This window comes from Salvelinus namaycush, chromosome 30, assembly GCF_016432855.1.
Source record: "Salvelinus namaycush isolate Seneca chromosome 30, SaNama_1.0, whole genome shotgun sequence".
NCBI lineage: Eukaryota > Metazoa > Chordata > Actinopteri > Salmoniformes > Salmonidae > Salvelinus > Salvelinus namaycush.
Genome location: NC_052336.1, coordinates 18,241,417 through 18,255,396, shown reverse-complemented (window position 1 = coordinate 18,255,396; position 13,980 = coordinate 18,241,417). Strand labels below are relative to the sequence as shown.

At 42.6% G+C, this 13,980-nt stretch overlaps 2 protein-coding genes across 2 annotated transcripts in view; both read left to right on the top strand.

Moving 5' to 3' along the window:
- The window catches only part of LOC120024834 (CUGBP Elav-like family member 4), a 51,560-nt gene extending 40,466 nt beyond the window's left edge, over positions 1–11,094 (top strand). Inside the window, exons 11-12 of the mRNA XM_038969157.1 lie at positions 707–856; positions 10,989–11,094. Of these exons, the coding sequence (XP_038825085.1) occupies positions 707–834 (128 nt within the window). The 3' untranslated portion in view covers positions 835–856; positions 10,989–11,094. The remainder of the gene's footprint in view (positions 1–706; positions 857–10,988) is intronic.
- A 993-nt stretch (positions 11,095–12,087) lies between these two features.
- LOC120024833 (ribonuclease P protein subunit p25-like protein) overlaps positions 12,088–13,980 on the top strand; it is a 44,542-nt gene continuing 42,649 nt past the window's right edge. Inside the window, exon 1 of the mRNA XM_038969156.1 lies at positions 12,088–12,216. Within this exon, the coding sequence (XP_038825084.1) occupies positions 12,088–12,216 (129 nt within the window). The remainder of the gene's footprint in view (positions 12,217–13,980) is intronic.

Here is a 13,980-nt window from a genome sequence, read left to right as displayed (position 1 = left end):
TCACCTTGCTATGCTTAGAGACATACAGATGTAGGATCTTCATTTTAGCCAGTTTGCTACAGCAGGAAAATAATCCTGCAGCAACAGGAAATGTGAATTATCATGTGGATTATAATTAATGGACATTTTTGTAGGGGTCGATACATTTTTCGTAAGGGAAAATTATTTCTGAAATTTCAAAGTGGAAATTACAAACTTCAGAAGCCTTTTTAAACCTTAAATACAATACAAGTTTTAAAATTCCTGCTTTGCAGTTTTCCTGCAACAGGGTGATCAAATTAAGATCCTTCATCTGTACAGACCAACGCTCATACACACAGATATTCTCTGTCAGTTTCTCAAACACACATGCACAGAAAACAAAACCTCACTCAGTGTCACACTCCTTTCTTATCTCATCTTGCTTCTCCTTTGTTCAAATTACACCCTCTGACTTCTAACACTTTTCAATTAGGAGCTTTTTGATATCTATGTCATGAACCATTTTGTTATTTCGTGTAATCATCTTTTTATTTCAGAGAATTTCAATTTACCTCCTGAGTAGAGAAAATGAAGGCACATTGTTGTTGCATTGTGGAAAGCTAAAAAGGAGTTCTCTCTCTCTTTCCTCCTCTTTTCATTCTTTCTTTCTCTGCCTCTCCCCATCTCTCCTTCACTCTGTCTCTCTCTCTCTCTCTTTCACTCTCCCTCCTACGTTGTGTCCCAGGCTTTGTGAGCTTCGATAACCCATCCAGTGCCCAGGCGGCTATCCAGGCCATGAATGGTTTTCAGATAGGCATGAAGCGGCTGAAGGTGCAGCTGAAGCGGCCAAAGGATGCCAACCGACCTTACTGACCCCTTTGCCGTCCACATCCAGGTAAGAGCAGACGCTATGCCATGCTCACATTCATGCCCAGAGCCAGGGTTGAATGGCAGACAGCCCCTCAGGGTGCTGGCCAATGAGGAGGGAGTAGGAGGGGCAGTGGGCTGACATGTCTGACTCCCCCCAGCTAAACTCCACTGGCTACTGCATACCTGAAACATGATATTTTGGTTGTATACGTTAGACTACACATCATTGCAGCATAAGAACAGTACATGTGCTTCCATTGTATATTTCTATGAACAATTTGCTTGTAAATAATATGTGGATGTTTTACAATGGCCTCACCAAAGTGAAGGGATTGCAATAATGACATATACAGTATAATGGAAATGATAAATGCTACCTTAATTTCTTGTCAGATAGCATTTGAATAAAGACATGTAGCACTAATTGAAAGGAGGCTGTCTGAGCAGACTGCCTGAGGAGAGGAGAAGAGAGGAGGAATGACTTTGATGTAACACATTGATGAGGAACAAGTGGAGAATGTCCTGAACAATGATGAGGACAGGCTAGTCATTATGACATCCTCAGTGTGTCTCTAACAACAGCCATTTGTGTGTGTGTGTGTTTGTGTGCGTGTGTGTGCGTGTGATGGTGGGGGGTAAGTCTGTCAGGGTTTGGTCTCCTGCCGTTCTGACTTAAAGAATTTATAAATGGCTAAGGTACTCAATGTACATACCATCATCATTGCATACAATGCAAGGACAAAATCCAATTATTTCGAGTGTGACTGTGTTAGTTTGAGATGTATAACATGCCATTTGGCCTAGTCTTAACTTTGTGATTGCAGTGCAGCACGCCAGTCTTTTACCCTATAAATGTTCTCTGACTGAAAAGTCTCTCAGAACTGCTTCAAAAAGAAAAATAAAGGCCATTATTTTATTTATTTTTGAAGGTTCCATTTTTATCTCTATATTTCCAATTGTATTTGTTGATTTGTTGACTTTTTCATTTTGACAGTAATAACCTCCCTTCATTTGGTTTGTCAGCCAGAGACGTTGAGAGAGAGAGGCTGGAATAAATGGGAAAGTAAAGTCTACATCATATTTACCACTTGAGAAAAAAATTGGAACTCCACTGCTTCTCTTTTTCTTTTGTTTTGCAACCAACCCAACCTGCCAACCGGCCAATGATAACATGAGATGGCCTCTCCATTGTCGTTGTGTAGCCAACCAGTAGCCACCAGTCATGGGGACACGTTCCCAGTTCCCACACCTGTTAGTTGAACCCATGGTGTCATTTTATTTCGGATGACGTCATGTTGCAGGACGTGGCGTCGAGTCCTTTCTATATCTCTATCTCTATTTTATATATATTTTTGGCAACTTGTGAAGTGCAGTGAATTTTTGATTGCTGCTAGCTGTTGTTAGGTACATCTGATGTGCTGATTGACTGGTTTGATCATGATCGATGATGACGTGACTTTTGACCCTTTTTGTTGTTCTGACGTGACCTTTTAGTGTTTCCTTTTTTTCTCGTGAACTTCAATGTTCAATGTGTATGGATATTCTGTACCTTTCTCTCTCTCGCTCTCAATTCAATTCAATTCAATTCAAGGGCTTTATTGGCATGGGAAACATATGTTAACATTGCCAAAGCAAGTGAAGTAGATAATAAACAAAAATGAAAAAAACTATAAAATGACCAGTAAACATTACACTCACAGAAGATCCAAAAGAATAAAGATATTTCAAATGTCATATTATGTATATATACAGTGTTGTAACGATGTGCAAATGATTAAAGTACAAAAGGGAAAATAAATAAAGATACATATAGGTTGTATTTACAATGGTGTTCTTTACTGGTTGCACTTTTCTTGTGGCAACTGGTCACAAATGTTGCTGCTGTGATGGCACACTGGTATTTCACCCAGTAGATATGGGAGTTTATCAAAATTGGATTTGTTTTTTGAATTATTTGTGGGTCTGTGTAATCTGAAGGAAATATATGTCTCTAATATGGTCATACATTTGGCAGGAGGTTGGGAAGTGCAGCTCAGTTTCCACCTCATTTTGTGGGCAGTGTGCACATAGCCTGTCTTCTCTCCGCTGTCTGCCTACAGCGGCCTTTCTCAATAGCAAGGCTAGGCTCACTGAGTCTGTACATAGTCAAAGCTTTCCTTAGTTTGGGTCAGTCACAGTGGTCAGGTATTCTGCCACTATGTACTCTCTGTTTAGGGCTAAATAGAATTATAGTTTACTCAGTTTTTTTGTGAACAGAGCCCCAGGACCAGCTTGCTTAGGGGCTCTTCTCCAGGTTCATCACTCTGTAGGTGATGGCTTTGTTATGGAAGGTTTGGGAATTGCTTCCTTTTAGGTGGTTGTTGAATTTAACGTCACTTTTCTGGGTTTTGATCATTTTGGGGTATCGACCTAATTCTGCTCTGCATGCATTATTTGGTGTTTTACATTGTACATGGAGGATAGTTTTGCAGAATTCTGCATGCAATCTCAATTTGGTGTTTGTCAAATTATGTGAATTCTTGGTTGGTGAGCAGACCCCAGACTTCACAACCATAAAGGGCAATGGGTTCTATAACTGATTCAAGTATTTTTAGCCAGATACTAATTGGTATGTTGAATTTTATGTTCCTTTTGATGGCATAGAAGACCCTTCTTGCCTTGTCTCTCCGATCGTTCACAGCTTTGTGGAAGTTACCTGTGGCGCTGATGTTTAGGCCAAAGTATGTATCGTTTTTTGTGTGCTCTAGGGCAACAGTGTCTAGATGGAATTTGTATTTGTGGTCCTGGCGACTGGAACTTTTTTGGAACAATATTGTTTTGGTCTTACTGAGATTTACTGTCAGGACCCAGGGCTGGCAGAATCTGTGCAGAAGATCTAGGTGCTGCCGTAGGCCCTCCTTGGTTTGTGACAGAAGTACCAGATCATCAGCAAAGAGTATACATTTGACTTCAGATTCTGGTAGGGTCAGGCCGGGTGCTGGTATACAAGTTGAAGAGGGTGGGGCTTAAGATGCATCCCTGTCTCACCCGACGGCCCTTTGGAAAGAAATGTGTGTGTTTTTTGCCAATTTTAACCGCGGACTTGTTGTTTTTGTACATGGATTTTATAATGTTGTATGTTTTTCCCCCAACACCACTTTCCATCAATTTGTATAGCAGAACCTCATGCCAAATTGAGTCAAAGGGTTTTTCGAAATCAAAAAAGCATGAAAAGACTTTGCCTTCGTTTTGGATCGTTTGTATGTCAATTAAGGTGTGCAGGGTGAATATGTGGTCTGTCGTATGATAATTTGGTAAAAAGCCAATTTGACATTTGCTCAGTACATTGTTTTCACTGAGGAAATGTACAGGTCTGCTGTTAATGATAATGCAGAGGATTTCCCCAAGGTTGCTGTTGACGCATATCCCACAGTAGTTATTGGGGTCAAATGTGTCTCCACTTTCACGGATTTGGCCAATTCTAAATATTGGGGAAGATGCCAGAACTAAGAATGATGTTAAAGAGTTTAAGTATAGCCAATTGGAATTTGTTGTCTGTATATTTTATAATTTCATTGAGGATACCATCTCTCTCTCTATCGCTCCCTCTTTCTCTCTCTCAAGGGGTGTGAATACTATATATATATATATACACTGCTCAAAAAAATAAAGGGAACACTTAAACAACACAATGTAACTCCAAGTCAATCACACTTCTGTGAAATCAAACTGTCCACTTAGGAAGCAACACTGATTGACAATAAATTTCACATGCTGTTGTGCAAATGGAATAGACAACAGGTGGAAATTATAGGCAATTAGCAAGACACCCCCAATAAAGGAGTGGTTCTGCAGGTGGTGACCACAGACCACTTCTCAGTTCCTATGCTTCCTGGCTGATGTTTTGGTCACTTTTGAATGCTGGCGGTGCTTTCACTCTAGTGGTAGCATGAGACGGAGTCTACAACCCACACAAGTGGCTCAGGTAGTGCAGCTCATCCAGGATGGCACATCAATGCGAGCTGTGGCAAGAAGGTTTGCTGTGTCTGTCAGCGTAGTGTCCAGAGCATGGAGGCGCTACCAGGAGACAGGCCAGTACATCAGGAGACGTGGAGGAGGCCGTAGGAGGGCAACAACCCAGCAGCAGGACCGCTACCTCCGCCTTTGTGCAAGGAGGAGCACTGCCAGAGCCCTGCAAAATGACCTCCAGCAGGCCACAAATGTGCATGTGTCTGCTCAAACGGTCAGAAACAGACTCCATGAGGGTGGTATGAGGGCCCGACGTCCACAGGTGGGAGTTGTGCTTACAGCCCAACACCGTGCAGGACGTTTGGCATTTGCCAGAGAACACCAAGATTGGCAAATTCGCCACTGGCACCCTGTGTTCTTCACAGATGAAAGCAGGTTCACACTGAGCACATGAGCACATGTGACAGAGTCTGGAGACGCCGTGGAGAACGTTCTGCTGCCTGCAACATCCTCCAGCATGACCGGTTTGGCGGTGGGTCAGTCATGGTGTGGGGTGGCATTTCTTTGGGGGGCCGCACAGCCCTCCATGTGCTCGCCAGAGGTAGCCTGACTGCCATTAGGTATCGAGATGAGATCCTCAGACCCCTTGTGAGACAATATGCTGGACAATGCAAGACAATGCTAGACCTCATGTGGCTGGAGTGTGTCAGCAGTTCCTGCAAGAGGAAGGCATTGATGCTATGGACTGGCCCGCCCGTTCCCCAGACCTGAATCCAATTGAGCACATCTGGGACATCATGTCTCGCTCCATCCACCAAGGCCATGTTGCACCACAGACTTTCCAGGAGTTGGCGGATGCTTTAGTCCAGGTCTGGGAGGAGATCCCTCAGGAGACCATCCGCCACCTCATCAGGAGTATGCCCAGGCGTTGTAGGGAGGTCATACAGGCACGTGGAGGCCACACACACTACTGAGCCTCATTTTGACTTGTTTTAAGGACATTACATCAAAGTTGGATCAGCCTGTAGTGTGGTTTTCCACTTTAATTTTGAGTGTGGCTCCAAATCCAGACCTCCATGGGTTGATAAATTTGATTTCCATTGATCATTTTTGTGTGATTTTGTTGTCAGCACATTCAACTATGCAAAGAAAAAAGTATTTAATAAGAATATTTCATTCATTCAGATCTAGGATGTGTTATTTTAGTGTTCCCTTTATTTTTTTGAGCAGTGTATATATATATATATATATATATATATATATATATATATATATATATATATATATATATACAGTGTCTTCAGAAAGTATTCACACCCCTTGACGTTTTCTGCATTTTGTTGTGTTACAGCCTGAATCTAAAATGCATTATATTTAGATATTGTGTCACTGGCCTACACACAATACCCCATAATGTCAAAGTGGAGTTAAGTTTTCAGAAATGTTTACAAATTAAAAGCAAAAATGTCTTGAGTCAATAAGTATTCAACCCCTTTGTTATGGCAAGCCTAAATATGTTCAGGAGTAAAAATGTCACATTAGAACATGCATGGACTAACTCTGTGTGCAATAATAGTGTTTAACATGATTTTTGAATGACTACCTCATCTCTGTACCCCACACATACAATTATCTCTGTAAGGTCCCTCAGTCGAGCAGTGAATTTCAAACACAGATTCAACCACAAACACCAGGGAGGTTTTCCAATGTCTCGCAAAGAAGAGCACCTATTGGTAGATGGGTCAAAATAAAAAAAAGCAGAGATTGAATCTCTTGTTCATGTAACAGTATAGCTTCCGTTCCTCTCCTCGCCCCTACCTGGGCTTGAATCAGGGACCCTCTGCACACATCAACAACTGCCTCCCACGAAGCATCGTTACACATCGCTCCACAAAAGCCGTGGCCCTTGCAGAGCAAGGGGAACAACTACTTCAGGCCTCAGAGCGAGTGACGTCACCGATTGAAGCACACACCTCACTTTCTAGCTAGCCATTTCACATCGGTTACACTCAGCATGGTGAAGTTATTAATTACACTTTGACCCAGTCACTACAAAGATACAGGCGTCCTTCCTAGGTCAGTTTCCAGAAAGGAAGGAAACCGCTAAGGGATTTCACCATGAGGCCAATGGTGACTTTAAAACAGTTACAGAGTTTCATGTGATAGGAGAAAACTTAGGATGGATCATTGTTGTTACTCCACAATACTAACATACTGTCACAATCGTTATAAGGAGTGGACCAAGATGCAGCGTGGTATGTTTCCATCCTTTTATTTGGAAGAGAAAACATAAAGCACAAAAACAATAAAGCGAATAAACGAAACGTGACGCTACATGCAGCGCAGAAAGCAACTACACACAAACATAGTCAAGCTCCCACAAATACAAAGGGGAAATGGCTACCTAAATATGATCCCCAATCAGAGACAACGATAAACAGCTGCCTCTGATTGGGAACCATATCAGGCCAACATAGATATACAATTCCCCTAGATAACCCACCCTAAATCACACCGACCCAACCAACATAGAGAATAAACAGCTCTCTATGGTCAGGGCGTGACAGTACCCCCTCCCCAAAGGTGCGGACTCCGACCGCAAAACCTGGCTCAATAGGGGAGGGTCCGGGTGGGCATCTACCGTCGGGGGCGGCTCCGGTGCGGGGCGAAGTACCCACTCCGCTCGTGGATACGTCATCGGAGGAACCGGACCGTGGATCGTTGCCGGAGGCTCCGGACTGTAGATCGTCGCCGGGGACTCCAGACCGTGGATCGTCACCAGAGGAACCGGACCGTGGATTGTCGCCGGAGGCACCGGACCGTGGATCGTCGCCGGAGGCTCCGGACCGTGGATCGTCGCCGCAGGAACCGGATCGTAGATCGTCGCCGGGGACTCCGGACCGTAGATCGTCGCCGGGGACTCCGGACCGTGGTTCGTCACAGGAGGCTCCGGACTGGGAACCCTCGCAGGAGGCTCTGGACCGCAGACCGTCACTGGAGGCTCTGGACCGCAGACCGTCACTGGAGGCTCTGGATCGCAGACCGTCGCTGGAGGCTCTGGACCGCAGACCGTCGCTGGAGGCTCTGGACCTTACAGGAATGCACTGTAAATGACAGAGTAAAAAGAAGGAAGCATGTACAGAATAACAATATTCTAAAACATGCATCATGTTTGCAATAAGGCACTAAAGTAAAACTGCAAAAAATGTGGCAAAGAAATTAACTTCATGTCCTGAATGCAAAGTGTCATGTTTGGGGCAAATCCAACACAACACATCACAGAGTACCACTCTTCATATTTTCAATTATAGTGGTGGCTGCATAATGTTATGGGCATGCTTGTCATCAGCATGGACTAGGGAGTTTTTTTTGTTTTGGATAAAAAGAAACGGAATAGAGCTAAATACAGGCAAAATCCTAGAGGAAACCCTGGTTCACCTTTCAGCAGGTCAATAACCTAAAACACAAGGCCAAATATACACTGGAGTTGCTTACCAAGATGACATTGAATGTTCCTGAGTGTACTAGTTACAGTTTTGATTTAAATCGTCTTTAAAATCTATTGAATAACTTGAAAATGTCTGTCTAGCAATGATCAACAACCAACTTGACGGAGCTTGAAGAATTTAAAAAATAATAATGTGCAAATATTGTACAATCCAGGTGTGCAAAGCTCTTAGAGACTTACCCAGAAAGACTCCCAGCTGTAATCACTACCAAAGGTGATTCTAACGTATATTGATTCAGGGTTGTGAATACCTACTGTATGCAAATTAGATATTTCTGTATTTCATATTCAATAAATTTGCTAACATTTCTAAAAACATGTTTTCACTTTGTCATTCTGGGTTATTGTGTGTAGATGGGTGAGATAAAAAAAATATATTCAATCACTTTTGAATTCAGAAGTCAAGGGGTATGAATACTTTCTGAAGGCACTGTGTATACCAACAGTGTTTTTGTAATTATTTACAATTTGTACCAACATTTCTTCACCCAAGAGGGCTGATGCCCACTTTTGTTGTCATAAGACAGATTCTTTGCTTAAATAACCTTTTTTTAAAGTCAATCCCCAGCTCTCTAGTTGAGTGATAGACAAGATGACCCTGTGTTTGTGCAGCCATTTAAATCTCCTCCATCCATCTATCCATCCACAAACTGTAGAGAAGTGCAGGAAAATGTTGACTCTCCTCCACTCCTCTCTGCATTTCATCTGCACTTGGAGTACTTGGTGTGATTGTTTTGTTTGCCTAACATGAGGATAACTTCCAATGTATATATTTATGAGGGGGCTAACCAATTACATTGTGATTGCAGAGCTGCAGGCAATGGCGTAGCCTTACACACCCCAGCCAGACTCCACCCACATACACACACAAACACAAACACAAACGCCATCAAAAATAAATCAAATAAACTAATACCATGAATGGTGCATCCTCTGCTTGTGTTGTTTTAGTCTGGTCTTTTCAGTATTATCATGCCTAACAATTAACTCAATGTGTTTGTAATTATTTTAGCACTGAATAGATTACTGGTGCATTCCATGTATGAGTTACTATTGTCTCATTATGAATCATCTACAAATATTTTTACTCTCTCCAAAATCTGTCAAAAATATGCCCCATGCATTTCTATGGGCTTATTTTGGTCCGAAGCTTGTCACCTGCCTTCCTGCCTTTGGGACAACAACTCCCATTGTTAGGGCAGAGACATGAACATCTTGTCATTATATACAGATCTCTGACTTAACTAAGTGCAGTCTGTCAGGACAACCAGCCAGCAGGGCACTGAGTCTCTCTGGGTTCGCCTGTCTCCCCTGTGGATCAGGTTTCTCTGGGTTCGCCTGTCTCCCCTGTGGATCAGGTTTCTCTGGGTTCGCCTGTCTCCCCTGTGGATCAGGTTTCTCTGGGTTCGCCTGTCTCCTCTGTAGCTCAGGTCTCTCTTGGTTCGCCTGTCTCCCCTGTGGCTGTGTCTCTCTCTAATTGAGGGGCCACTTCAGGGTGTGTGCATTTGTGTGAAAGTAGGTAGTTATCCATGTAGATATAAACATGTTTTTCCTGTAGTTTGGTCTTTATCAGTTGCTTCCACTTAAAACTCCCCTCTGGAAATACAAGCTGTTACGTTTTAAATGGACTGTTCTTCTTCTTCTAGAACTTCTATGGTAGATGCCTACTTTGAATTACTGGTGTTTTTGTATAAAAGCTGGAACATCTATAATCAGGTATATTAGTGCAAAGGCTTATCTCTAATGGTCCTGCTTGCCTCCGCAGATATGAAATACGTTACCAGTATCTCATCTCCCACAGTTAAATAGCTAATCTATTATAAAATGGTAACAAGCTCATTTCTCAGGAGAAAATAACAGAACAAAGACTTACGCGGCATATGTTCGCTCCACAAAGTCAGATATTTTTCATGTGGGCTCTGTGAGAGTGATTAGCTGTGATTTGGCTGTCTTTTTGTACCAGGATTCAGGGCCAGTACACATTAAGGATGATTGCATCCAACTGTAACTCCAGCTTATTCAACCAGAGCCAAAAAGCACACAAATACATAAAAAGTATGTATTTCATATCTACTGCTATGGCAATGAAGACATTATAGCTCTGGGTGTATTTTCTAATAGTTTTGAGAATTCGTTTTTAATTTGTTCACTACACAAAAAAACATGAAAAGATGACCATAAACTTTTCCTCCCCCTGGAGTTTTGTAATAATAATTTTTAACATCATAATATTATCATTAATGGGCTACTATTTGACCTTCAGTACATCCCTTCGTCTTTAGCGTCCCCCTTCCCTCGGTTGTCATTGGGATTTTTTACAATTATTATCACAAATGATCAGAAATGACTATTACCAGAGGAATTAACAGAGATGACAGGCTAACGTTTAGTAAAATTATTTTTCTGAGGCGAGAGTAAAGTTGCTTTAAATACCTACCGCCTTTGGATTAGTGCTGTCACAGCATACATCTGTTCCATATGGTAAAACACAACCCCTCCACCTCCAGCCCACTTCCTTCTAGATCTGATTGACATCCTCCTTCTTTTCCTTTGTCTGTTTTCCATTCTGTTAGCTGTGCCTGTCAGTGTGCTAAACCTGGCAGGAGCCAGCACCCTGAACAAGACCCCTGTGCCCTCACCTCACTGAATCTGCTCTCTCTCTCTCTCTCTCTCTCTCTCTCTCTCTCTCTCTCTCTCACAGGATGAAGGGCCACAACACCTTATTTCCACAAGTGCAGTATAAAGTACAAAGACTTCTTGCTCTGCTACATATCATGAAAGAAGGGTGGTCCCTTGATTCTGCTGGAAGAATAACTGGAGAAGATTGGGTGACTGAGGAGGAGAAGGAACCCGGAGATTCTTTTTTTTTTTTTTGCAAATGCCTCTTTTCCCTGTTTTGCTTTGGCGTCTGTGGAAGAGGATTTTTTGCAGAGACCAACTTTTTGCTGCTGTTTTTTAGACAAGATGGAAAACCTTTATAGACACATTATGCTCAAAGCATGCATACTGACACCGGTATATATAGACATGAACACACTCTTACCAAACACACAGCTTACCAAACACACATGCGTACATACAGACCAACACACACACACAAATATTCTCTCAGACATCCTACAGTGTACATACACGTATGTGCATTTGCAAATTTAAACATACACGCGGACAGACAGACACACACATAAACACACACACACACAGACATATACACACACCAGCCTGCTGCCATTTTGGTTTTCGTGCCTACACAGGTGATGTGCTCTGTGACAGGGCGAGCTCTGAGAAAAGAAGATGAGAAATGGAGAATCCAGGAGAATTTACATGCATCATTCCTTAGGAAATAGGGACCAAAGGACTTAACGCTTTTTAAAAGAATATAAATATATATACATATATATATATATATTTAAAAAACTCTTACCTTGTAGCTGCAAGTATTACAATTTAATAGTAGTCAAAATAAATCATTAAATCAATATCCAGTGGCCTAAGTAAGAATAAAACGATAAAGGAAATAATGTATACATTGAAAAAAAGACAAGGAAACGTAGTAAAGGGGTTGATTATTATGTTCTGGTTGCTGTTTTGCCACCAGTTAGTAGATTAGAAAATGTAGAATACTAGAAAGTAGATTTGCTCTTTTTTGCTGTTGTTTTTTTTAATGAAAAAAATACTTGAACTTGTAAAGTAAGGGGGAGGGATGAAAAAGAAAAAAATATTCATTTTGTCTGTCCCGCCCCAGTGGGCTTTGGGGCATTGGGGTCTCTCTCTTGGATGTTACGGTCGGGCTGCTGGATATGTCCCTCATCATGGTGTACAACTCCCTCACAGCACTATCTGACAGCTATAAAGGAACTGTTTTTGAGAAGAGGGGGAAGAAGAAGAGAAAAGACAGATGGACCTTCCTAGTGTCTGTGCTGGACAGGGTGCACATATGAGAGGCTTATTTCCCACAAGCCTTTGTGTTCAAGCGACAATCCACTGTAAAAACCAAGCAAATCGGACATGATGTGTTCTTTTCTTTTGAGCTCTATTATTACGACAGGGAGTGTGCTATTATAAAAGTTATTAAGGAAATGCATAAAGAGAAGCTTCTGAAAATGAGATGGACTTAATGGACAAAAATTAAGGCAAGCAGAGAAGAAAATGATTGAGTTGATAGCTACTGAAACTGCCAAAAGAGTGGACTCAACAGTATAACAATGAATTGGCTCTCATGGCGTTTGAGTAAACGAAAAAAATAGACCCATTAAAAATAACCATGTTATAGGCAAGAGGGAGAGAGAGAGAGAGAGAGAGGCCAGGGATATTTATGTCCGCTGAAGCCGTTCTAAAGCTCTGGTGAGATTGAGAAACATCGCCTCATCTCCCCGGCTGCAGAACAGATACAAGCAGAACTTGCTCTGAAAGACACACTAGATTTATCGATGGCAAAACAGTGGAAGCTTTTAGAGCTCATTTAACTTTGTCGTATATAATGTACATGCCACTGTTAACATGTCCCCTCCCTGACCTGCTTTTTTTCAAATATTATATAATGAGCCTGTGGAAAAACCTACCTATCCGTCTCAACCTAACCTAACACAGTCTGAATTACAGCCATACCACAGCCATCATTCAGCTCCTCCCTGCCAATCCATGCCTAGCAAAACACAGCTCTGAACTCTTAACTTGCCAGGCTTTGACTTAGTGTCCACGAGCCCCTTTATTTTGACTATTTTACAGTGGTGGATGCAGCTGGCCCCTCTATGAAAACCAGATCAATATGTTTGCTATGAGTCTCGAGGAAGGATAAGATGGCAAGTCATTCACTGTCCACACTTCCTCAAGTTCTCTCAGTAGAACACCAGCTCTCCCCCCTCCATCACAACTCCCTGAGAGCTGACTGAAGGCATATGGAGGGGGAGGCAGAGCTGGACAGGGAAGAGAAAGGGAGAGGAGAGTGGGAGAAGTCAACAGCCAAACCCTGATCTCTGAGCTCTACTCCACGCCAGCATGTCCAACCTCATCTTACTTTATCCTTTAAAGTGATGCTGCTTGGAATTATCCCCCGGGGACCAAATCCATGCAATCAAAAGCCACAGCAAGCGCAGCCTACCCCCTCCCCCCCCCCCCAGACACCATGTATCTGTGGTGCCTAGCTCTTGGGGAATGGGATTGAAGGGTTGATAAGGAATCACTTGGCATGTATTAGGTACCTGCTGCCTTCTGTCCAGCCTGTGTCTGTTTACCTCTGGGACTTGCTCTCCAAAGCAGAGCGGACGCATTCCAAGTCACTGACTGAAAGCCCTGCCTGCCTGCCTGCCTGCCTGTCTGCCTGCCTCACACAAGACACATCAAGACACATGACTTTCATTCTCTTTCTCCCAGTTGCTTGAATACAACACAATGCCACTCTTTTCTGTGAGCGAAAAGCTCTTGGATTTGTCCTGATTTGTATCCTTGATTTCACCATACCACATTACTGTAATGAATGTTAGCGTCTGACTTTGTGTTTGTGTTCCTCTGCTATGAAGTGACACTGTTCTGTTCCATCATGCCTTCCAGAACCCCAACCTAGCTGTTCATAGCCATGTTCAACCAGAGTGAGCTCTGCACTCGACAATGGTGGGTTTAGTCTGGTTTTACCAGGCTATGCTGTTCAGCTGTTCCCCTGGAACAATGTTTCAAACCAACCTGCAGTTCAGTGT